The 22,598-nt window shown below is 44.2% G+C and overlaps 2 protein-coding genes across 2 annotated transcripts; both read right to left on the bottom strand.

Moving 5' to 3' along the window:
- Positions 1 to 11,757: 11,757 nt before the first annotated feature.
- On the bottom strand, positions 11,758 to 14,297 carry LOC134675632 (trypsin-7-like). The gene is made up of 5 exons (XM_063533961.1): positions 14,230 to 14,297; positions 13,728 to 13,844; positions 13,308 to 13,545; positions 12,652 to 12,795; positions 11,758 to 11,901 (listed from the first exon to the last, which is right to left on the bottom strand). Exons 1-5 carry the CDS (start codon positions 14,295 to 14,297, stop codon positions 11,758 to 11,760), a joined length of 711 nt encoding a protein of 236 aa, XP_063390031.1.
- A 932-nt stretch (positions 14,298 to 15,229) lies between these two features.
- LOC134675595 (trypsin-1-like) lies at positions 15,230 to 20,178 on the bottom strand. Its single transcript, XM_063533918.1, has 5 exons — positions 20,025 to 20,178; positions 19,090 to 19,459; positions 18,419 to 18,674; positions 16,075 to 16,224; positions 15,230 to 15,413 (listed from the first exon to the last, which is right to left on the bottom strand). The coding sequence occupies exons 1-5, from the start codon at positions 20,080 to 20,082 to the stop codon at positions 15,258 to 15,260; spliced, it is 990 nt and encodes a 329-aa protein (XP_063389988.1). The 5' UTR covers positions 20,083 to 20,178; the 3' UTR covers positions 15,230 to 15,257.
- Positions 20,179 to 22,598: the final 2,420 nt, after the last annotated feature.

Below are 22,598 nucleotides of genomic sequence, written 5' to 3'. Positions count from 1 at the left end.
GGGTTGCATTCAAATGGTGGGCACGGCATAGTTTGGTGTTCCAGGTACGAGTAAAGGGGCCCACTGATTAACAGTCCGCCGGACGGAATCGGCCTGTCAGTTGTTCGGGACTGTAAATTTTTTGTTCTAACTGACAGGCCGATACTGTCCGGTGGACTGATAGTCAGTGGGCCCCTTAACATAACAAAACACACCTACGGATACTACTGAGCGTAGATCATCATCATCATCATCATCATCTCAGCCATAAGACGTCCACTGCTGAACAATAACCTCCCCCTTGGAGCGTACATAGATAGTAGATACTCTATGTAAAATGTGCATTTCACAGATTTGCAGTCTATATTGGTTTTTAGGATTCCGTACCCAAAGGGTAAAAAAGGGACCCTATTACTAAGACTCCACTGTCCGTCTGTCTGTCATCAGGCTGTATTTCATGAACCGTGATAGACAATTGCAATTTTCATAGATGATGTATTTCTGTTGCCTCCATAACAACAAATACTAAAAAGTACGGAACCTTCGGTGGGCGAGTCCAACTCGCACTTGTCCGGTTTTTTCTTTATTATAGGTACCTATATTCGACGTGAAGCCCGCTCTGCGTCACAACCTATTAAGTGGTACTGTTGCACTAGTTTTGAACGCTCCAACGCTGCCTAAGCGTCCGCAAACAACCCCTTTATAGCTATTTTCATCGCATCATACAAATGTGTTTGACGGTTGTGACATGATCTCTAAATGCTGGCCGTTTTTGACCGACTACGGGAAGTGTTAAGGTGCATCGGGGTAACTTCGGAAGCGGGATAATTATACACAATATAAATTGCTTAATATCTAATTAACTAAAAGCATATTCTATCCTCCTAAGTCCCATACAGCTTATCATTTTAGCTGTCTATTATTTAAGTAAGGCCTTTGTCCATTTGTCCAGCATCAACAGTGGACCTCTTTTTGCTGAGATGATGATAATGATAATTTTAAGTATGCGGTTTTGTGTGGGGTGTTTCACCGTATGTATGATTCGTTGTTTTTTTTTATATTGCGGGTGATTAATACATTTTAATCGACTTTGAAAGCGGAGGAGGTATTTGGTAAATGGTAAATTTTGGAATGGTATCTAAAGTTCACGTAACGACCAACTTATTAAGAAGTAAGTAATTGTAAGTGAACAGGAGATGTACTATACAAATGTGCAAAATGTAGAAAGTTTCGATATATAATTTCTAGGAAATTTAATGAGAAAATTACGGGAGTCAAAGAAAACTTTTATGTTGGAAATGGAAAATGTTGGTTGTCATGCAAAAATATGAGTACCTACCTAGTTCCCAAAATTTTTCCATGTGGGATTTTTCACGACTTCGGAAACTTTCCGACGGCGCATCTGTACATACATTCTCTACTTATTCGACATCATCTAAACTCAACTTTATAAGTTAATTAGGCCCACTTGCACCATTCCACTAACCCGGGGTTAACCGATTAAACCTGGAGTTACCATGGTTACCAATACTATTTGACAATAGGTTACCGATTTAACCGCTTGATCCCGGGTTAGTGGGATGGTGCAAGTGGGCCTTAAGAGCCGCGCTTTGCAGATACACTGCTGCTGACTGAGAATTGAACCCACGATCTACAGTGTGAAAGCCACAAAACTTTACTATCAACCAGTACATGCAATTTCCTCTGTCAATCGTTATCAAGTACCGTAAACGATTAAATAGATACCCTAAAAGTCAAACGTCAATTAAATTTGAGCGGACAGGTAACCGAACCCGCTACCTCCCGCTATCCACACAAATCGCACAATCACCCGCCTCAATAATGCAGGCACTGCATTTTCACATCAATGCATTTACCCTGAAACACATTACGAACATGTTGCTACAAAGGAGTTTCAATCGTATCAGAGTGGGATAAAGTTGAAAGTTTATTTGATTAAATTGGCGAGTTGAGTCGTTTTTGTTTCACGAACTATCTTTATAAAATCGCTCAAGCAAGATTGAACGTTGATTTTAAAGTGTTAGACTTGATATTTGATTGGATATGTGAAGTTTAAGTATTAATAATGTGGATCGGGATTCAAAAAGGTTCGTAGGTGAAATATTTGGCGAGTGCGTCTTGTACCATAGTTCGTACCGTTAATTGATGAAATTTAAACTTTATTATCAAAGGTTTAAGGTATACCTAAGGTCAGTTAATGTTAGTATTGCGAATTAGTGTTCAGTCAGTCTGGATTTCTGGATAGAGGGCTGATGCGTGACACGTACTCGTATCGTAGACTGAATCTATTTTATATTTAATTTTAGCCCAAATTTTCATTTCGACCTTATGTTTAATATCGTGAAGGTTCAAAACTAAAAACCCAGGTATTCTTAAAATAAAAACACCACATTTATGCCAAAATAACTAGCGCAGGATTAGCCGTTCTGGGTGGTAAAGTAACATTGTATCCCAATGATGCTTTATTTCGACGATTTTTAAGCATTAAGTAGCAGGAGTATCCATTACTTTATAAACTGTGCTGACTGATGATATACAGGACATATTATGCGAAGATCCTCGCTTTAAAAGATCTCAAAATTAAATAATGTATTAGCTAAACTTTATTATAACTGCTGCAGAAGTATAATCATCTCCTCCTAGTCGATTTCGGCACAAAAGAGATAGGTACAGAAATCAATCTACATACAAAGCGCGCTCGAGCAACGCACACATAGACACTGCTCACGGACACGATATCTCGGACCAGTTGGGACCAGTGCGAGCGCGAGTGCCATCCGCTTGAGACACGCGTCTGTGAACTTTTTGTGCAATAATGGAAAAACAAAACAAAAAGTTATTATAACTGTACAGTGGACGGTTGTTTAAATTCAACATTAACCGGTGAATTGTCGTTTTTTAAGCTACCAGTGGTTTCAGAGAGAATGCGTATGCGAATTTATTACATTGTACATGAGAATGCGAATTTATTACATTTTAAAATATAATAATCGTGCATTTCGCCAATCTCGAAATCATCGCAAGATATTCTCTGTGGCAAATTTGTAATATAACAATGACATCAAAATTAAAATAGTGTAGGGTAGGTGGGAGTTTCACTCAAACGCCAATGTCAACGATACTTTTATTGACTATGAAAACTTATACATATAGGTGCATACATTTATGGGTTCATACAAAACGGGTTACTTCCTAACTAACTTAATATCGAATAACAGACGGCAAGGTTGAGCACGCCTGTTACCGATGCAAATTGCCAAGGGACAGTCGGGAACCTATCGCCAAGGCACTAGCTAAACCTAGGGAGGTCAGGGAGAAGACTGCAAGTGGCTATCGAACTCCCGACCGAGACTTGAGACTAGCCAAAGGACAGAGGTGTACCTATCGCTAAGGCAGTCGCTAGCTAAGTGATCTGATGCGGCGCGGGCTGCGGCTTTTGTACCGCCCGGTCGGCGATCGTCGTGCGCGCTCGGTGCTCCTCGGTGGCTGGCCGGTGTGACGCAGTACTGTGCGAGCGAGAAAGTATTCGAGCCTGCGCGTCGTGAGAATTAGTATTGTTACAATAGCTATTTGAGTCATTAATGTTATTATTAATTTATATTTCCATTCTTCCCGTTTCATCCTCAACAATTTTGTACTTGGAGTCACAAGTGTACGGACGCATACTACTACCTCGCGCATCCTAAATTTATTTGTGAAAAATAAATCCCGGATACAGCGGCCCGGCAACCGCCGGAGGGGACTACTGCACCAACTGAGCCAGCGTCGTTGGTTTGCCCTCGCCGCATCTCCCGACCCCGGTCCCGCTAAAACGGACGCCCCGGGAGAGGGAATGCGGGGACTGGCCTAGCCGACGACGACGAGCGTCGCACGACCCTAAGGAGCCGCCCATACTATGGAAGGAAAGAGACAGAAACATGTGGGTAGACCGCGAACTCGATCTCGCGGCCTACCCTCATCTTCAGATTCATCAAGATCGTCATCGCGGAGGCGGGGAGCCTCACCGCGACCACCAGTGGACATGGAGGGTAGTCTGGGAGCGGGATTTTTCCAACTACCCCCCGGTTTTGACCCCGGTTCACTGGAGGGTAGCGTGGACTTAGACTTCGCCGAACTCACCGCCGGCGACGCCCCCGCATCCCGACCCACATCCCGAGCTGCCTCCCCCGCGCCCGCGGGGCCAGAGCACGAAGACAGCACGGAAACAGCGTACCAGCTGCTACCGGAGCTGACAACGCGGCCCTTCTCGCCCGTGTCGCCCGCCGGCCCCCCTGAGTCCCCCATGGACCTACTACAATCTGACACAATTGTAGTAGCCCATATGATGGGGACTGAATTGGCGTCGGCGGGCCTGAAGGCGTGGATGGCCGCCTACATCCGTATCTCCTCGCACCTGCTGGGGATACACACGGAGCTCCAGCCCGAGGACGGGCCCTTCCTGGAGTTCCTGCGGGCCAACCCAGCCGTCCTGAGGCCCCCGAAGAGACCTGTGGAGAGCCCTGCGCAAGGGCAACAAGAAGAAAAAAGGACCTGCCGAAAACCGACGCCACCTACAGACCCGAGGCTGCGCCGCCGATCCAGATCGGCAGGAGGCGACGCACCCCGGCAATCACCCGCACGGGACCACTACCAGCCCCCCCCAACGATCGCCCCCTGGAGGGCCCCGTCTCCCACCTCGGTCATGGCGAGATGCGGGCTGAAAGGGGTGGTCCAAAGGAGGCTGCACGTATTTCCTATGCAGCCAGAGGAACCCTCAGCCCCCGCTCCTGAGGAGGCCCCACATATCCCAGCGCTAACCCCCGTCAGCGCGGACCACCAGAAGCCCCTAGAAAGGCCCCCTCCAAAGGAGCCTACACACCAGCAACCGGGCCCCCTACCCAAGGAGCCCACGCACCCACGCCAGGGGCCCCCGTCAGAGGAGCCCAAGCCCCAGCGCACAAACAAGCAGAAACTGGGCCCCAAGCCACCGGAGCCCACACCTGCACCCCAGCCGCAAGCCAAACAGGGCCCCCCACCCGAGGAGCCCCAGCAGACGCCGAGACCCCAACCACCAGTGGAGCCTCAGACCTACGCGAAGACAGCTGCAACACCTACTCAAGGTGCAACAACCCAGCAACAACAACAACAGCGACAGCAACAACAGCAGCAAGGCCCAAAAAGGGAGAGGTACCCAGACATCATCGTACCTGTCATCCCCAATTGGACCAAGGAGACGGCGGCGATCAAAGCGAAGCTGGGGAAGGCAGTCTCCAGCAAGCCCCAGGGGAGGGGCATCGTCTTCAAGCCCGAAACAGCCGAAGAATACAGGGTAGTCTACGACCACCTGGAGTCCCTTGGAACGACCGTGGAGTGGCAGGTCTTCCAGCTCGATAAGGACAAGCAGATGAAGGTGGCCCTGCGGGGGCTCCCTTCAGACACACCCCTCGAAGAAATAAAAGCGGCCTGCATCGAGCTCGGGTACCCCGTAGACCATGTCAAGCAGATCAACGCCAGGGGGGGCAAGCCGAGCTGTGTGTACTTCGTGCAGCTCTCAGGCCCCCCCCGCAAGTACACTGCATTCTACGGGGTAAAGGAGCTCCTATGTATGAACTCCGTAAAGATCGAAGCATGGAGAGGGAAGACCGGCCCCCCGCAGTGCCACAACTGCCAGGGGTTCAGACATCATTCAAAGGGGTGTCACAGGCCGCAGAAATGCGTGCGCTGTGCAGGCCCCCACCCTGCAAAAGAATGTCCCCGGCCGAAGGAACAGCCCTGCACATGTGCAAACTGCGCAGGACCCCATCCGGCCAACTACCGGAAATGCCCGGTCTTCATTCGGGAAGCCCGCATCTGGAGGGCGGGCAAGAAGAAGACGCGCACAGTGCCCCAGAAGCCAGGGCCAGTGACGAAGGCGAGCGTCACCCAAACCACGGTGGAGGAGTCGGCGCCAGCAAACCTGATGGCGCCGGCCAACCCCCCCAAACAAAGGGGGGCGAGCGACCAGCCCTACAGCACTGGCCCCACACAGAAGCCAAAGAAGAAGAAAAAGAAACAGAATAAGAAGAGGACGGCTACCGAGGTTCCAGGAGCTCCAGCCCTCGCTTCTCACAAAGAAGTTCCAGCAACAGAGGCCGCTAAGACCACCGCAGCGACCCAAGACCTGGCAACCTTGATAGCCGCCCTACTCCAGGCAGCGGCTGCCCAGGGACCGGAAGCGGTCTCAAGGGCCCTCACAAAGACTGCATTACCTCCTCAGCACATTCAACCGTAGCCTGAGAGTGGTATTCTGGAACGCCCAGTCGCTGACCAGCAAGGAAGCCCTGCTCCGGAACTTCTTACACGAGCAGAATATCGACATATTGCTGGTCAGCGAAACGTTCGCGAAACAAGACATGAAGATGGGGGGATATGTGGTGTACCAGCGGAACGAGACTAACCGACAGGGACACCCGTTCCGCGGATTGGCCGTGATGGTCCGTCGCACCATCATCCACCAACCGGTCGACTTCGTGCCCTACGACTCCTTCCAGGCGCTCGGAGTCGACATCCGGGTGGCAGATGGAGACCTCCGGCTGTACTCCATATACAGACCTCCATCAAACTCTACCGGCAGCACAAGAGCGGAGCTCCGAGCCTTACTCCAGTCCCCAGGGCCGACCATCCTGGCAGGGGACTGGAACGCCAAGCACACGGCGTGGAATGCGACAAAAATTGACGCAGCGGGAAGAGCACTCTACAACGTGTTCCTCGACGCAAACTACGACGTCACAGGACCTGAAGAATCCACACACTATCCGGACGGCCAGGGGTCCTGTGACATTATAGATTTCGTAGTGCACAAAGAGTGCAACAACATCCTGCACCTGGAGGTGCTGCCGGACCTACCCTCGGACCACCGCCCGGTGCTGATGGTAATAGAGGCCGCCCCCAACTCCGTCCCAAGGAAGAAGGCGAAGAGAGTAACCAGCTGGGAGACCTTCGCCAAAACCCTTGAAAACCCTCAGACTGGACCCGTCTCCACCGCTGAGGAAGTGGAGGCCGCAGCAGCTGCCATCACCAGCAACATCCAGCTGGCGCTGGAAACCTCGTCGCGCACCATCCCCGCCAGCCAGAGGTGCAAACCTCTGCCGGCGGCGATCAAGGAACTTATACAGCAGAAGCGCCAGCTGAGACGGAGATGGCAGCACACCCGCTTTTTTTTTTTTTTTTTTTAATATGCCGCTGCCCTACTATGAAAGCAGAGCTCAACAACCTCGTGGAGCGGGTTAAAAATGAGCTCCGCCACAACGCAGCAGCCGAATGGGAGACCCACATTGCCGGCATAGACGAAGACGTGCCCTCAATACATCGTCTGTGCAGGCAATTGGGAGAAACCAAGGAGGCAGTCAGGCCACTGATGGACGCAGGGGAAAGACTATGCTACAAGGCCGAAGAACGGGCGGAACTACTCGCAGACCACCTGGAGCGAACGTTCCAGCCCAACCCAACAACGGATGCAGCCCACGTGGAGGAGGTGGAGAGGCAACTGACAGGGTACTTTGAGCCACCGCTGGAAGCTGAGGAGGACCCGGTCTTCTTCACACCCAGCCAAGTTAGACGCGCAACCAGACGAACCAACCCGAAGAAGGCCCCGGGCGCCGATTCGATCCCGAACATGGCACTTCGTCACCTGCCACAGCACACCATAGTGGCGGTGACCCGCCTGTTCAATGGGATCATGCGCTCGGGCCACTTCCCGGAGACCTGGAAACTTGGCCGGGTCATAATGCTGCCGAAGCCGGGGAAGGACAGGAGAAGACCGGAGAGCTACCGGCCTATCACACTGCTCAGTACCCTGTCGAAAGTCTTCGAGAGGCTCCTGCTCGGAAGACTCCAGCCGCACATAGAACCGAGACCGGAACAGTTCGGCTTCCGGTCGGAGCACTCAACAACGCTGCAACTAACAAGAGTCCTCTCCTTCATGGCGGAAAAGATGAGCCGGAAGGAGCACGTCGTCGCGGTATTCTTGGACATGGAGAAGGCGTTTGACAGGGTCTGGCACGAGGGCCTGCTAGCCAAACTGTCAACGTCCTCGGCCCCACGCCGAATCATCCGCGTCGTGAGCTCCTTCCTCACCAACCGGCGCTTCCAAGTGGCAGTTGAAGATGCCACATCTTCAGCACGCCCAATCCTCGCGGGAGTCCCACAAGGAAGCTGCCTGTCGCCCGCCTGTTACGCCTGGTTCACCGACGACATCCCGGTGGTCGGCGACGTCAAGCTGGGCCTGTTCGCGGACGACGCAGCGTACTATGCGTCGTCCATGTTACCGCACCACGCCGCACACAAGATCCAGCGCCAGCTTGACGCCCTACCCGAGTGGCTGACCAAATGGAGGCTCTCGGTGAACGTGACGAAGACTCAGGCGCTCCTCACAGGAGCAACCCATCACCCGCCGCCACTCAAACTCCTGGGCGAGGAGATTCAGTGGCAGTATACGGCCAGATACTTAGGGGTCACCATTGACAGGGGCCTCACAATGAAGAAACACACGGAGGAGGTGGTGAGACGAGCTAAAACGGCGCGTACCCTGCTTCGTCCAGTGCTCCACAGCAGCCTCCCCATCCGCACGAAGCTGGGGATCTATAAAACGTACATCAGATCGAGGCTGACGTACGCGTCTCCTGCCTGGTATGCCAGGACGGCAGAGTCAAGCAGGCGGAGACTCAGAGCGCAGGAGACGCTCAGCCTCCGAGCAATAGCAAGAGCCCCACGCGGAGTGCGGAATGTCACTCTATACAGGGACTTCAAGATTCAGAGCCTGGACGAGTTCATTGGACATCTAGCGCGCAGGATGTTCGAGAGAGCAGACTCGTCCCAGCATCCACTGCTGCAGGGTATAGCCCCCCTCCACGCCCGCCCCCCTGACGCCCGTCGTGCACGAGCCCAACCGCGCGAGCTCGTGCCGCCACCAGACCCCTAAGTCCACAAAGCCGCAGATTGGCCAACATGACCACAAAGCCATGATGGCCAGCAAGAAGAAATGAAAGGAGAAGAGAAGAAAAGGCCGACACCTTAAACGTCGGCCCCAACAGACCGGGCTGTCGTAACAGCCCGCGACAGAAGCCGCCAAAATGGGCGCAGCCCAGAAATGGCCAACGCACACCCCCAGAAAGGGGGAGTGACAGACAACTCGCGCATCAGATGACTTAGCTAGTGGCAGCCTTAGCGATAGGTACACCTCTGTCCTTTGGCGAGTCATAATGAGTCTGGAGTTCGATAGCCCACCTGCAGTCTTCTCCAAGACTTACCTAGGTCCCTTGGCGATAGGTTCATAGACTGTCCCTTGGTTTTAACATTATTGTGAGCTGTCACGCTCAACAATGACAACTACCCACTCTTTTAAAGAAGAAGTTGCATCTACCCTACATTATTTTTCTAAACTACCCTACGTGTAAAATGGGACTGTACAAAATAAATAAGGAGGCAAACGACGAATCATCTAAAGAAGGTAGTAACAACACAACAAGAAGTCATAGTAGCAACAGAAAATCCACAGTAACACCAATACAGTTGATGTATGCTATTCAGCCCAGCTTCACTCCAGGGGGAGGGTTCCGTCGAACACCCTCTCAGGCAGTAACTGTAAGGATAGTGCCAACTTGGCGAAACTGAAGGAGACATCGTTCTACACAAGTCTTGGTACCTACTCTCTCTTCAGACATACGTGTGCCAGAGGGAGAGACTATAACAATACAGATCCTGGTACTCTCACGGGACGTTACCGAGCACCAGAGGGAGAGAATGTAACGATACTGATGCTGGTACTCTCACGGGACGTTACCGAGTACCAGAGGGGGAGAATGTAACAATACTAATTCTCACGACGCGCAGGCTCGAATACTTTCTCGCTCGCACAGTACTGCGTCACACCGGCCAGCCACCGAGGAGCACCGAGCGCGCACGACGATCGCCGACCGGGCGGTATAAAAGCCGCAGCCCGCGCCGCATCAGATCACTTAGCTAGCGACTGCCTTAGCGATAGGTACACCTCTGTCCTTTGGCTAGTCTCAAGTCTCGGTCGGGAGTTCGATAGCCACTTGCAGTCTTCTCCCTGACCTCCCTAGGTTTAGCTAGTGCCTTGGCGATAGGTTCCCGACTGTCCCTTGGCAATTTGCATCGGTAACAGGCGTGCTCAACCTTGCCGTCTGTTATTCGATATTAAGTTAGTTAGGAAGTAACCCGTTTTGTATGAACCCATAAATGTATGCACCTATATGTATAAGTTTTCATAGTCAATAAAAGTATCGTTGACATTGGCGTTTGAGTGAAACTCCCACCTACCCTACACTATTTTAATTTTGATGTCATTGTTATATTACAAATTTGCCACAGAGAATATCTTGCGATGATTTCGAGATTGGCGAAATGCACGATTATTATATTTTAAAATGTAATAAATTCGCATTCTCATGTACAATGTAATAAATTCGCATACGCATTCTCTCTGAAACCACTGGTAGCTTAAAAAACGACAATTCACCGGTTAATGTTGAATTTAAACAACCGTCCACTGTACAGTTATAATAACTTTTTGTTTTGTTTTTCCATTATTGCACAAAAAGTTCACAGACGCGTGTCTCAAGCGGATGGCACTCGCGCTCGCACTGGTCCCAACTGGTCCGAGATATCGTGTCCGTGAGCAGTGTCTATGTGTGCGTTGGTCGAGCGCGCTTTGTATGTAGATTGATTTCTGTACCTATCTCTTTTGTGGTTCTACCGCTGAGAGCGTCGCTGGTGCGCTCGCAGGTGAATGGTATAGCCAATTTTTGCAGCGAATGTGCGATCACACTCGCTGCAGGTCAGAACCTCTCCGAAATAATTGTACATTAGTGATGTACCGACTATTGATTTGGCCGACTAGCCGACTAATCGGCGCTCGAATGGCCGACTAGTCGGCCGACTAGTCGGCTAGTCGGCCAGATCATTAGTTTCGTATAAGTTCAGGTGAAAAACAATAGTTTTGCTCTTTTGGTTGCGCTATTCATATATTAGCTTGGCTAAAAGGTGTTCTCTACAGGTTCAAAGACCTATCACAAGAATCCTCGTTCAATTTCTCTCTTTCTTTTATTTTGCGATCCTGAGACCGTCAGTAGGTACAACTTGTAGGAGGTATTTCCAAGGCTCTATTTCTCGTAAGTCGCCAGTTAAGAACCTATCCCCTGTGGTCAGCGTCTTTACGAGCAACGTGCCCTGTTTATAAGTCTCTAAATTTTGCAATAACATTAATAGTTCCCCATGGCTCCACCATTAAAAAAAAAACTGAATTATAATAAAGTCCATTAACTATAGAACTTGGCCATGAAATTACACGAGAATCAGGTGAGATCGACCTGTAGAGGAAAACACCAGCCCCCACCATACGATACCTAACGATCAAACGATTAATTATATGTATGAACAAAAGTTTTCACACCCTGAAATATTGACTGTTGGTTTCTTTTTTTCTGTTTTTCTTTGACTAATAAAGTGCCGACTAATCGGCTATTTCTGCCGACTAGTCGCCGACTAATCGCCGACTACAAATGTGGCCGGATAGTCGGCTTTCCCGACTAGTCGGCGACTAGTCGGTACATCCCTATTGTAAATATATGATCACAGTTGAACTGTTGCGTAATTGTAGAAGTAGATAGTCAACTACTAATACGCTTCTGTAGACATTCTTACTACACAGCACCAATTAAAATACCATTAAAAAAATTCTAAAATTAGAAGGATTTTTTCAATCAAATCAATCGGTCGCTATACGACATGCTTCTCCAGCCACCTTTTAATCTTCTGGTCAGACACGTTGACATAAACACCAGGAACTCGACCGCAGCCGTAACCGAATGAAGAGATGCCCACTAGCCGGCCGAAGGAGACGGCTGGTCCGCCACTGTCACCCTGTTGAACATAAACTTAGTTACAAAAGTAAACAAAAACACGTTTCTTCAACTATTGCAATAAATCCATCTACAATAATGGCGGCGTACAGCCGGCATCAAAAAGTAGTTCTTCTTCTTACCCTTATCACAGTTATGTGGAGTCGGCACAACATGTTCTCTTTCATCCTATTCCATGAATACTGAGGTGACGAGAGTTCTATATCTTTCATCACCTCAGCACTCACTACTTTCTTTCTCATATCCTCTTTCATACAATCCATACACCTTTTTTGGGTCTACCCGCTCTCCGTCCATCAACATTCATCCCTAACATTCTTTTGCCTATATCGCATTCATCCCTTCTCGTCACATGCCCATACCACACTAACCTACTACTCCTCATCTTCTCCGTTATCGGTGCAAATTCTTTAATAACTTAACAAAAAGAAATTTCGAACAAATATACTGTTACAGATACTTGACCGTGAACTGTAGAGATTTGGAAAAATATTAAAGTATCTACACTTTTGGCGCGTTGTTTATCCACTAATATTGATGCTAACTATACCTACTTACTCTTTACTGATTTACTTCTCTCATAATACCTGTTTATCAGATTATTAAATTGTACAACGGGACTTAATCGCGTTTTAAGATTTACCTCCTACGTTTCCCCGTAGTCTCGGAGAAGACTGGCTAAAGTTGAAATCAGATGATTTAATGATGATTTATTGAGACGGCAAATGGTAAAAATCTTTTGGAATCACACCTGACAAGCATCTTCTCCTTCTCCTTCAGCACAGAACATTCTAGAAGTCAGACTGTAGTTATACCAGGGTTGTGGTACCGTTTGGCATTCTGGCTTTGGCACGATTTGCACTTGAGCCCGTCGGAGAATGTCGTTGAAGTGGCCCTGAAGGATAATATACACAATAAAAAAGATTTAGAAACGCCAGTGACCTGACAAAGACCTGTGCTTCTATAAGCGGCCTATATGTATTGTATATAGTCCTCTTCTGAGTCGAAATATTAGGTGACAGTAGGTTCATTAAAAACCAGAGGTAGCCAAAAGTACCCGAAATAAATATTAATATAAGGATGTTGGTCGCTGTAGGCAAAACATGGCCAAATGGGGATTGCTCCATAGCCCCTCGACTCAGTGTACCTGTGACACAGCAACGCAAACCATGGCACATCTACTGGCGTGCCCCGCATGTCCGCATCACTGCTCGGAGCTGGATCTGCGGGACGCGACAGCCAGGGCTGTCAACACCGCTGCCTACTGGGCATCCAGAAGAAGGATGGGGATACTAAAGGGAGGGATGGGATAGATTCTGGTTATGCCCTACTTAAGTCAATTAAGCCAGGCTCTTTTAACAGTTTAATAAGTTGATAATAAAGCAGGCAATACCTACCTGTACTCACTTTTTCTTTCGTAAACCCCCAACCGGTCACAAACATGTAATCTCCATATTCGCCATCGCTTATTTCAATCGGATGAACGAATTTACTAAACCTCAACTTTCTGAATTTAAGCAACTGAACGTCGAAGTCAAATTCATGTCTTTTGGCAAAATTTGGATGGACTATGTGTAAAATTATGTTGATTTTGCGAGATTTCTGACGATATTTGCTTCCAACTCTTATAAAGGTTTCTTCTGTTCTGAAATAAAAACTAATAAGTTTTTGTATTGTCTGTGTTTCGGTCTGGCCTAGTGGATAGTGACCCTGTCTATAAAGCAAATGGTCCTGGGGGCCTGGGTTCAAATCCCGGTAAGGGCATTTAAGGTTCATATTACAATATTTATTTATTTATAATTATATATATCCCCAACTGCAACTTACCCGCAGTGAGCGGTGGTCAAAGCCCATTGCCTGTGTATGAGGACTCCACCACAAATATCTCCGTAGTTGACTTGGTAAGGAGCCTGTCTTATAGTGATCTCTTCGCCTCCTAAAATTCTATGCAACCGTTATGTATTATAATTACTTATATAATAATCTACATTTTTGAAGAAAGGCCAGGTCAACAGCACCCTGTAAAACCATCCATAATACGCCTGCGGGTTTCGAATTAATGAAGTTACAAGAGATAAGCCCTATTGTTCTTCATATTTTTGATCTAAATTTATGATTTAAAAAAGCGCTGTGATTTTCATAAAGCTCTGCTGGCTGAACCAATTGCAGCTTAATCACTTTTGAAGACTTCTAACCGCCCAGACATCAAAACTTGTCAATATAAATGCAATTTTGATTAGTCAAATTATAGATTCAATTTAGAATGGGACTGGAGACCTTTTTATAGGCCTCTGGGCAGCTACAGAATAATTTGGCCGCAACGACTTACCCACGTACTAAAGTGAACTGCGTATTGAAGCACGTGAAACATACAACTAAACCTAAACCCAAGTACATATTTACAACATTCATTTATTGATTCCTATTTTATCGACTGAAAAAACCGATAAGCATCCATTGCGCTGACTTCTAGTACTTTATTGAACAATACAGTAATTTTATACATTTAGCGTTTGCGTTAAATCCAGTCGTTCTGATTCTATGCAGACTTGTTTATAATATTGGCCCAATGAATAATCCAACTTTGAGACCTCGAGCTCCGAACGCAACTTTGTCAAAAACCAAAAAACCCGCGAAATTTTCGGAGTATTTTCAGATTTGGGCGATTATAACCCTAAAGGACTAGTTTTTGATAGTACCTTCTCAGGACGTTTTTAAAGTGGACTTTCTTTCAGTGGAATCTCATCTTGTTTTCACGATAATTTCAGTGTATCTCACATGCTGCAATAAGCTCGAGCGAGAGATATTGCGAATGTCAAATAAAATCAAGATGAGATTTTTAATATTAATTTCAAATTCTACGGCGAAAGTGAAGGACCCGCGCGATATCGCCTTTTCGTACTTTGTCCTCATTTTTCTCTGTGGATATTAACATTATTTAAAATATTTTTCTAATAAAATATAAGTTACCCCTTTTTGGAATATATAATTATTATAAGAGTTACTTAGGAGCGTTTAAAAATGCGTATGTTATCTGTTTTTCGCACCGTTTATGTTTTACAATAATCAAATAATCGTATAAAGTCAAACGTAGGGGGTATAGCAACGCTTAATTTACATCAAATTATGTAAAATAATTTTCCATTATGTCAAAATCCAGAGAGGAAAATGGGGACTAACTTTACGGACGGACTACGACTGACTTTGGTCTTCTTGTGATCAGAGGTCGTAGGGTTTTAGCGTACCACAGTGAGGGATACTATGCTCGATATTGCTCATTACAACAAAATTCAACAGAACGCATCAGAGTAGAATAAAATATCTATCAATTTTATTAAAATTGGAGGACAATTTAATCTAATCCAAAGGGAGTCCGGTGATGCTTCTGATCCAGTCCCTGACTTTGGCCACCTTGCTGTACACGCCGTAAGACCCCGGCGTGGCGCAGCCGTACCCGAAGGACACCATGCCGAGCAGCCGGTCGTAGGAGACCGCTGGACCGCCAGAATCTCCCTGGAAAAATTATGACATTTAGCAGAATTTCAATGTTATAAAAGATTCATGGCCACATTGCTCGCAGAACCGATGGCCGATGGGGCAGAAAGGTTCTTGAGTGGCGATCACATACCGGAAGACGCAGCGTGGGAAGGCCCTCGATGGACTCGATGGACCGGCGATCTGGTCGGCTGAGATGATGATGATGAAAAGATTCATGAGGTCGATGTTAGGTATTTGTGTTAACAAGTAAGAAAACAAGTTTTATAATGTTTTTAAGGTAAGTAACTAAAATCTTGATGAATACTGACTCAGACAGCTCATTGTGCCTGAGACCGATTAATGCAGCGTGCTTTTTCTTCTTCATTGCAACAAACAGATAGAAAATCATAATTTTGACATAAATTTAAACTTATTATTTATTGATAGAGTGAGCTACGAGTAAATCTCTCAGTTTCAGTTTGAGCTAAAATGCTTTCGTATGTCCGAATGCCTGTTCTGATCTCTACAGGTCGCATTTTCTTCCGGTTCTCATGAAATTTTGTGAGCAGGTTGATTCAGTTTTTGGAAAATTTTCATAACGGCGGAATCATGGGGTTTCGCCGGATTTTCAGCTCATAGAGCCACTGTTGCTATAAAAGCCATGATAAGTAATTAAACATCTGAATCTGAATCATACCTGGCAAGCATCCTTTTTGCCCTCCGTATAACCAGCGCAGAACATCCTCGGGGTAAGTGCGCCTCTGAAGTAGGGGAAAGGCACTTTTTGACAATGGTCCTTCCCGATAATTGGCACGGTCACTGCTTTTAAGACGCTGGAGTATGGACCCTGGAAACATACAGTTGTTTATTTAAAAATTTAAATCAGGCAACAAGGCGCATATTACAACTAAACACTATTTATGCGACAAAACGGCGTGGCTCCGTTGAATCGTCTGGTCTTGTGTCGGATTCGGCAGTTTGCCCGGAACCTCCGAAACACGACACCCTTCGGCCAGAAGTCGGCGCACTCGATGGTCACCTGCAGCGGTCGCGGCACGCGCATCACAAAAGAGTTTAATATTGACTGTCTACGCGAAATTTCCTTGAGTGAGTTTTCGTAAACAGCTTTTAAAACAAAACTTGTTACAATATTTGTAGCTTGTGTGCAATGAGGTTAACCTCTCATATGTGTATAATAAGAATCCTGTCAAAAGAATTTTAGTCATCATCATGCATTTTTTTTCTAAAACGAATTCTCAGCACAACCGAAGTTTTGGCCACCACACACATATGAAAGGTTAATAGAAAATGGGAAATTACGCTAAAATAGCCCTTAACGTTGACAACGTCTTCACTAGTTGCTTTATTTTATTCTGCTACTCTTACTATGCTCTTGCAGGGTTCATGTGGAACACAGTAAGTAGTATAGCCTCGTAAATCCCCGCGTACTTGTACAAGTACAAATTAAATTCGAGTTATGAACTCTTATAGAAATAAATGAAAGTCCCAAATTCAAAAGCGTGAAAATTGACTTGGCTTACAAGGTTATTTATAAGAACTGTATACTAACATGAGTGCAATAAACAATTTTGATTTTGAAGTGTTAATCTTGACCTTTCGCTGTCAAGCATTGGTTTTGTTAGACAGTGAGAATTCTGGAGTTTTTATCATCCATTCAGTGGTTTGGCGTAAATTTTTACAAATATACAAAAATAATAAACAATGTAAAGTCATGTTCACTACTAACTCTTCACTCGCCCACGCAACCTGCCAAGCCTGCCAAGGCAAACTCAGTTTTGATTTGACAAAATAAAGATTCATTTTGAATTTTTATTTTAGACTGGAACGGAAGATCTTTTTATAGACCTCTGGAAAACTAGTGGATAACACTGAACCGTAACGAGCAACGTTAAGCATTAGTGTAAGTAATTAATAGGAAAGTAAAGTACCGCCGAACACGGTCGCTAATTTCTGTCCATTGGCAACGCCTCCGAACACGGAGTCATTAGTTTCGCTTGTTGTTTTAATACTAGCTCCGCCTTCGGCACGGGCTGTTCCATTATCTTCGTCATAGTTATTGTTTACAAGTATCTATTATATTTAGCAAATTCGCAACGCACTTAGTCAACAAAACTTAATTATAAGCATACTGCTACTTTTTTGTGACTTCTTTTATCACACGCGTTACTGATTTTGCCATCACAAAGTTGCCACTCAGTTTACACTTTCCTAATTTATTTTTAAATTATTAAGCCATATTTAATTCATTGAACTCATTAGATTTTAACTCTATCGTATTTGACGTCTGTCAGGGAGCTTTTTACTTTTATAGGGTTCCTATGACTGACATCCGGCATCACCTTTAGACTAGTTTATATTATAATATTGCCTGGTCATTTGATACTTAATTTGACTGATATTATAATAGATATTATACTTAGTAACTTAATTTTTATTAATTAATTACAGTGAGACGCCTCATTCTGTTCTCGTATGTTTCTTTTCACTTAATGAATGTATTAATTATTCAGGATATTGACTCTTGGAGACCCTATACATCTCTAAGGATAACTTGATAAACTATACAATCTTATAGTTCTGACACCTAGAGACATTTACACCTCTAAATATTATAGATTTTTTTTTCGTGTGTTTTTTATCTGTATTTTGTATGTAATTCGACATTAAGAGACCATATACATTCTTAGTAATTGTAATACGTTAGATTGTATTGTTAGTTTTATTTTATAAAATTGTTGATGTTATTATTTTTGCTTTTATGTAAATTCAATGTTGACATGTAAAAGTGCCCTTGTGGCCTATTTGCTGAATAAATGTTGATGTTGATGTTAATGTTTGAACACAAACGATAGAAATATATCTATATTTGATGAGTCTTCTAGAGTGGCAGCGCATTGTTTCATCCGCTACTATTGACGCTTTGATTGTACTGTTTTTAGGCTCACTTCTCGTGCTAAATTCAATATTAAATGACCCATTTGTTTCAACTTCGACTGTCCAATCTTATAACCAATACTTACGTTCTCCTGCGTATTTCCCCATCCCGTGACCGTGACCATCTTCCCCACGACCATATCCTCAATATGCGCGATCTTGATCGGCTGCGTGTTCTCGTCGTAGTTCAGCTCCCGCACCAGCTCCAGGACCTGGAAGTCGTAGTCGAAGGGGTGCTCCTTGTTCTTGCCTGACCACATCGGGTGGATGTGGTTGTTCAGGACGTCGGTTCTCTTTCCGAGGTTGAGGTATTTTGAGCCGGATCTTATGTAGTCTTTCTTGCTTTGAAGGAAAGTGGAATTGTTAGTTGTGTTTTAAAATGTTAAAATTAAAGACATTTTTGACTCCAAATTCAAATCCAATTCATCTCATACTCCTTGAAGGATGTACCTTAAAACCTTCCTTCCTTGTTTATAAGAATAGAGTGATGGTATACTTTATGAAAATGTCTTTCTTGTTGCTTTTGAGATCCTAAATCTCAAGCATCAAGTCTTTTGCCATTTGAAGAAGAAAACCCCTCCTTAAATGTCCCTACTTATCCTTCAGTAGATAGAATAGAAAAGTTGTATAAAGCTATCCCAATTTTTGATAACTTAGATAAACTTCTCTCTATTTTTCTTTCCATTTTAGAGGCCACCGCACCACTAAATCAAATAAAAAAAATCGAATCAGCTTTATAATGTAATAATAAACTTACCCACAATGGCCAGCCGTCAGCACCCACTTCCTACCAATAATAGCACCGCCACAATTCGTACCATATCCAACATGATACGGATACATATTGATATCTACTTCTGTACCACCCACAATTCTATTTTCAGCATCATAATCATCTTCTACGTTATACGATGCTCCTATATTATCAAGAGCGTTATCATCTCTGTCTAGATTCAGGCCATCAAAGTTATCTACATCAGGAGCTTCAGTCGGTTCTTCGACATCTTCAATGTCAAGCCGGGGGAGAGTGGGGCGTTTCTTTAGGGTCAGGGCTCGTGGTAGGAGAAACACTTCTAAAGCTTTCTTGCGGATTGAATTTGAAAGTGGGACTACGAGCACGTCGTATTCTGAAAGATGTTTAACGTGTTAGTGACACGTATAAATTTATATCGAACGGTTTTTATGCTTCTACGCAGTTAGTTAAGTTAAGTGTGAACAGTTAAGTAAGTTAGCTATATTTTGTGATACTTATTTAAATGTTGTTAAATATATAATTTATATTTATCACATAGGTAAAGTATAGAACAACACTCCAAAAGTATCTAATAGTTTTACAAAAATAGGTAGAGATAAATTTGCCTATCTATCACCGTGTAATTGTTTTACAAATAGAGACATATTACTTTTTGTAGAAAGCTATTGACGAATGAATGGTAGACACTTTTGGCGCGTAGTCTCATCTGGTACTATTGATGCTGACTGTACTCGTAACACAAAATTATTTCAAACAAAAGAAGCTTGTTTGATTTTTGACGAATTGTCACGTTTTGATATCACTTGCAGCACATCTTGCTCACACATAGACCAGTGAATGCGAGTCAAAATGAAATCAATTTGTAAACTTTGAATCACGATCTAGCCTCATTGTATCAAAATTTTTTTGAAAATTTTTAGAATTATAAAACAACTTACTTTCCGGGTCGACCGGAACAGCCCACAAAGCAATGACTAAAAGTAAAAAACGTACCATCTTTGTTACTTTTTACTTTTAAATCATCACGTCACAAGCAAAGTGATGCAATGATGTTTTTGCAATGACGGATTTTTAAATCTAAAATCACACCGTGACCGTTCCTAATTTCTGTTGAAATTAACTATGTTTTCATCATGCTCATTTCTGATAGGTACATGGAGGGTAATGTAGCTAGGAAATTGATTAATAGTAAACATAAGTTGTACTCGTATTTGGTTTTTTGATTGCGTGGACGTAGTAATGGTAAGTTGTCTGAATAAGGGGCCGTTTTAAAGGCTTTCTGTAATAAAGAAAGTCCATAAAGAAGTAAATGTGAAACCTGGAGAGCTGAATAAAACAGACGCGTTAATAGATATTGACAGACGCATAGCCTAAACCATAGGACTTAATATAATATTATATAACATATTAATATAATATTCTTCAAATGCAACTAATTCAACAAATCATTTTTTTTGTGTGGATCTGTATTTTAAGTAGTCACACTAATATATATAAAATATAAACTAAAATAAATAGACGTATAAATATAAATTCCTAAAAATTTACCATGTGTAATTTTAACTGACATTGTATATTGTGAGATAAATAAATCATATCATATCATATCATATACTAAAGATAAACCCCGACCAGGTGGCCTAGAAAGAGGCCCAGCGATTTTTGAATATCGAGAGCTCGATTTTGTGTAGATCCCTCACGGATCCCTTCAGTATATATCCACTACTAGGCATCTAACTTCTACTAATAGAATTGAAAACGAGTGGTTAATACCACTATAATATTCCCAATTTCCATTGCTCGTATTTCAGAAATATCAATCCGCCCATTTCCACAGATTTTTGAGAGACGAAATCAAGCGCGCGAAATTCAAAACTCGGCCCCCAAGGCCCTACGTAAGCGAACAGGCCGGTTCGATTCTGGCTTCGGCCACTGGAGGGATGGTTCCTTTTTTCTTTAGTATATAGGTATGTCTTCTATTTCAGTTATACCTTTTCTTTTAATGTTGCAGAGCTAAAAACGGTTATTTGGAAATGCAACCCCAATGAGGATGAAGGCGGAGGCTACTTGTCCCTGTGGAGCGCAGGCGCAGCGCAGGTCTTTTGTAAAGGACACGGCAACATAAAATTTAACTAAGACTTTATTACCACTTCCAAATGATATGGTGATTTGAACCACGCAAAGGTTACCGTTAAACTGACAACTTCAACATTTTGTCACTCTACCTACATATTTCTAGATGTACGAAATATTATGAAGGTGAAATACGCATGCCAGAAATTACGCAAAATGGATATTCATAGTTTTTCATAAAGTCTAAATCTTGGTGCTAATGCCCCTTGTTATAATATACGAAGTTAAATAAATACGCGTATGGCCTGTATTATGAGCAAAACATTAAACTGTAGGCTGTAGGTACTCCTCATACTGACCAAAATTTGTTCAGCGACTTTTAACAATAACTTGTGGTTTGATTTCTAATACACTATCACAATGATATTATGGCGTTGGCGTCCATTGAAGATAATATTTATTCTGTATGAAAATAGGGAGTCTAAATACTTCATCATTTTTATAAGTTGTTGAACAAAAGTGTCACTGTTTGAGGAGTACAATCTATGTTTTAATTATTTGCTCGTGTTACAGGCCACACCCGGTCAGGCGTGGTTCACTCCGCGATTTCGTCGCTTTGCTACAGGTAGCTAAAAGTCCATCCGTTCGACCCCAATTTTGGGGTTTGCCATAAGCCGCGCGTGGCGCTGTCGCCACCTAGCGGCCATATCTGTGCTGATCGCGTTTTGTTAGAGAGTGAGTCTTCTGTACCTAGTACTATTATTTATTCTGTGACCCGGTATACCTTTGGTCCATCCGAGAGAGTTAGTTCGGACTACTACTGCCATCTAGGTGACACTATCTTAACTACTTCCAGTTTCAACGCATCTGCCATCTATCGAGGTCTGTGTGAAGTAAAGGTGTTAACAAACTATCTTAATTTTAGTAGAGAGAATAGATTGATTTTAGGTTTCTGAGGGAAATTCTGGATACAAATAAATTATCGTTCAATTCTAAACTAACTTAACTTATAACTTGTATAACTTATTTTCATTTTTATTGTACATATCAATTTGTCTAAATGGTAATAAAGTGACAAAATACTAATGCAAAATGAATATTAAAAAGTTATTAATAAATTATTTGAAACATTGTAAAAAAATTCTGGGCATTTTTGATGCAAATAGTCTGAGAAAGGCATCGGAATTAGTTCCTAAGTTTGACTTCGATTACGACGCCATCGCCATCTGTTGCCGAATAGCAGAAGTTTATAAATACGCTGGCGAAAATGAACTTTTGTCCTCTATCGTCCCACGCTCCTAAATAAAACAAACTAGTACAAATTACCTCCAATGAAATTAATCATTATTAAATGAAACAGAGACGCTTTTGTTTTGTTTCGTTCAACAAAACATCATTGATTCAAAGAATGTCAATTTTTGTTGTATGGCCGCTAGAAA

This window comes from Cydia fagiglandana, chromosome 22 (genome assembly GCF_963556715.1).
Source record: "Cydia fagiglandana chromosome 22, ilCydFagi1.1, whole genome shotgun sequence".
In the NCBI taxonomy this organism is placed as follows: Eukaryota; Metazoa; Arthropoda; class Insecta; order Lepidoptera; family Tortricidae; genus Cydia; species Cydia fagiglandana.
This window is presented reverse-complemented; position numbering and strand designations above follow the sequence as displayed.

What these genes read in the sequence shown, in the direction of transcription:
- LOC134675595 (XM_063533918.1), bottom strand. Translation starts at nt 20,082, where the DNA reads ATGGTACGTTTTTTACTTTTAGTCATTGCTTTGTGGGCTGTTCCGGTC. An exon ending in TGTTCCGGTCGACCCGGAAA is followed by an intron (nt 19,460 to 20,024) that starts GTAAGTTGTTTT and finishes AACATCTTTCAG; the next exon opens with AATACGACGTGCTCGTAGTC. An exon ending in GCAAAAAGGATGCTTGCCAG is followed by an intron (nt 15,414 to 16,074) that starts GTATGATTCAGA and finishes TAATTTTTCCAG; the next exon opens with GGAGATTCTGGCGGTCCAGC.
- LOC134675632 (XM_063533961.1), bottom strand. Translation starts at nt 14,297, where the DNA reads ATGTACTTGGGTTTAGGTTTAGTTGTATGTTTCACGTGCTTCAATACG. An exon ending in CAGTTCACTTTAGTACGTGG is followed by an intron (nt 13,845 to 14,229) that starts GTAAGTCGTTGC and finishes ACGGTTGCATAG; the next exon opens with AATTTTAGGAGGCGAAGAGA. An exon ending in GGGGGTTTACGAAAGAAAAA is followed by an intron (nt 12,796 to 13,307) that starts GTGAGTACAGGT and finishes ATTATCCTTCAG; the next exon opens with GGCCACTTCAACGACATTCT.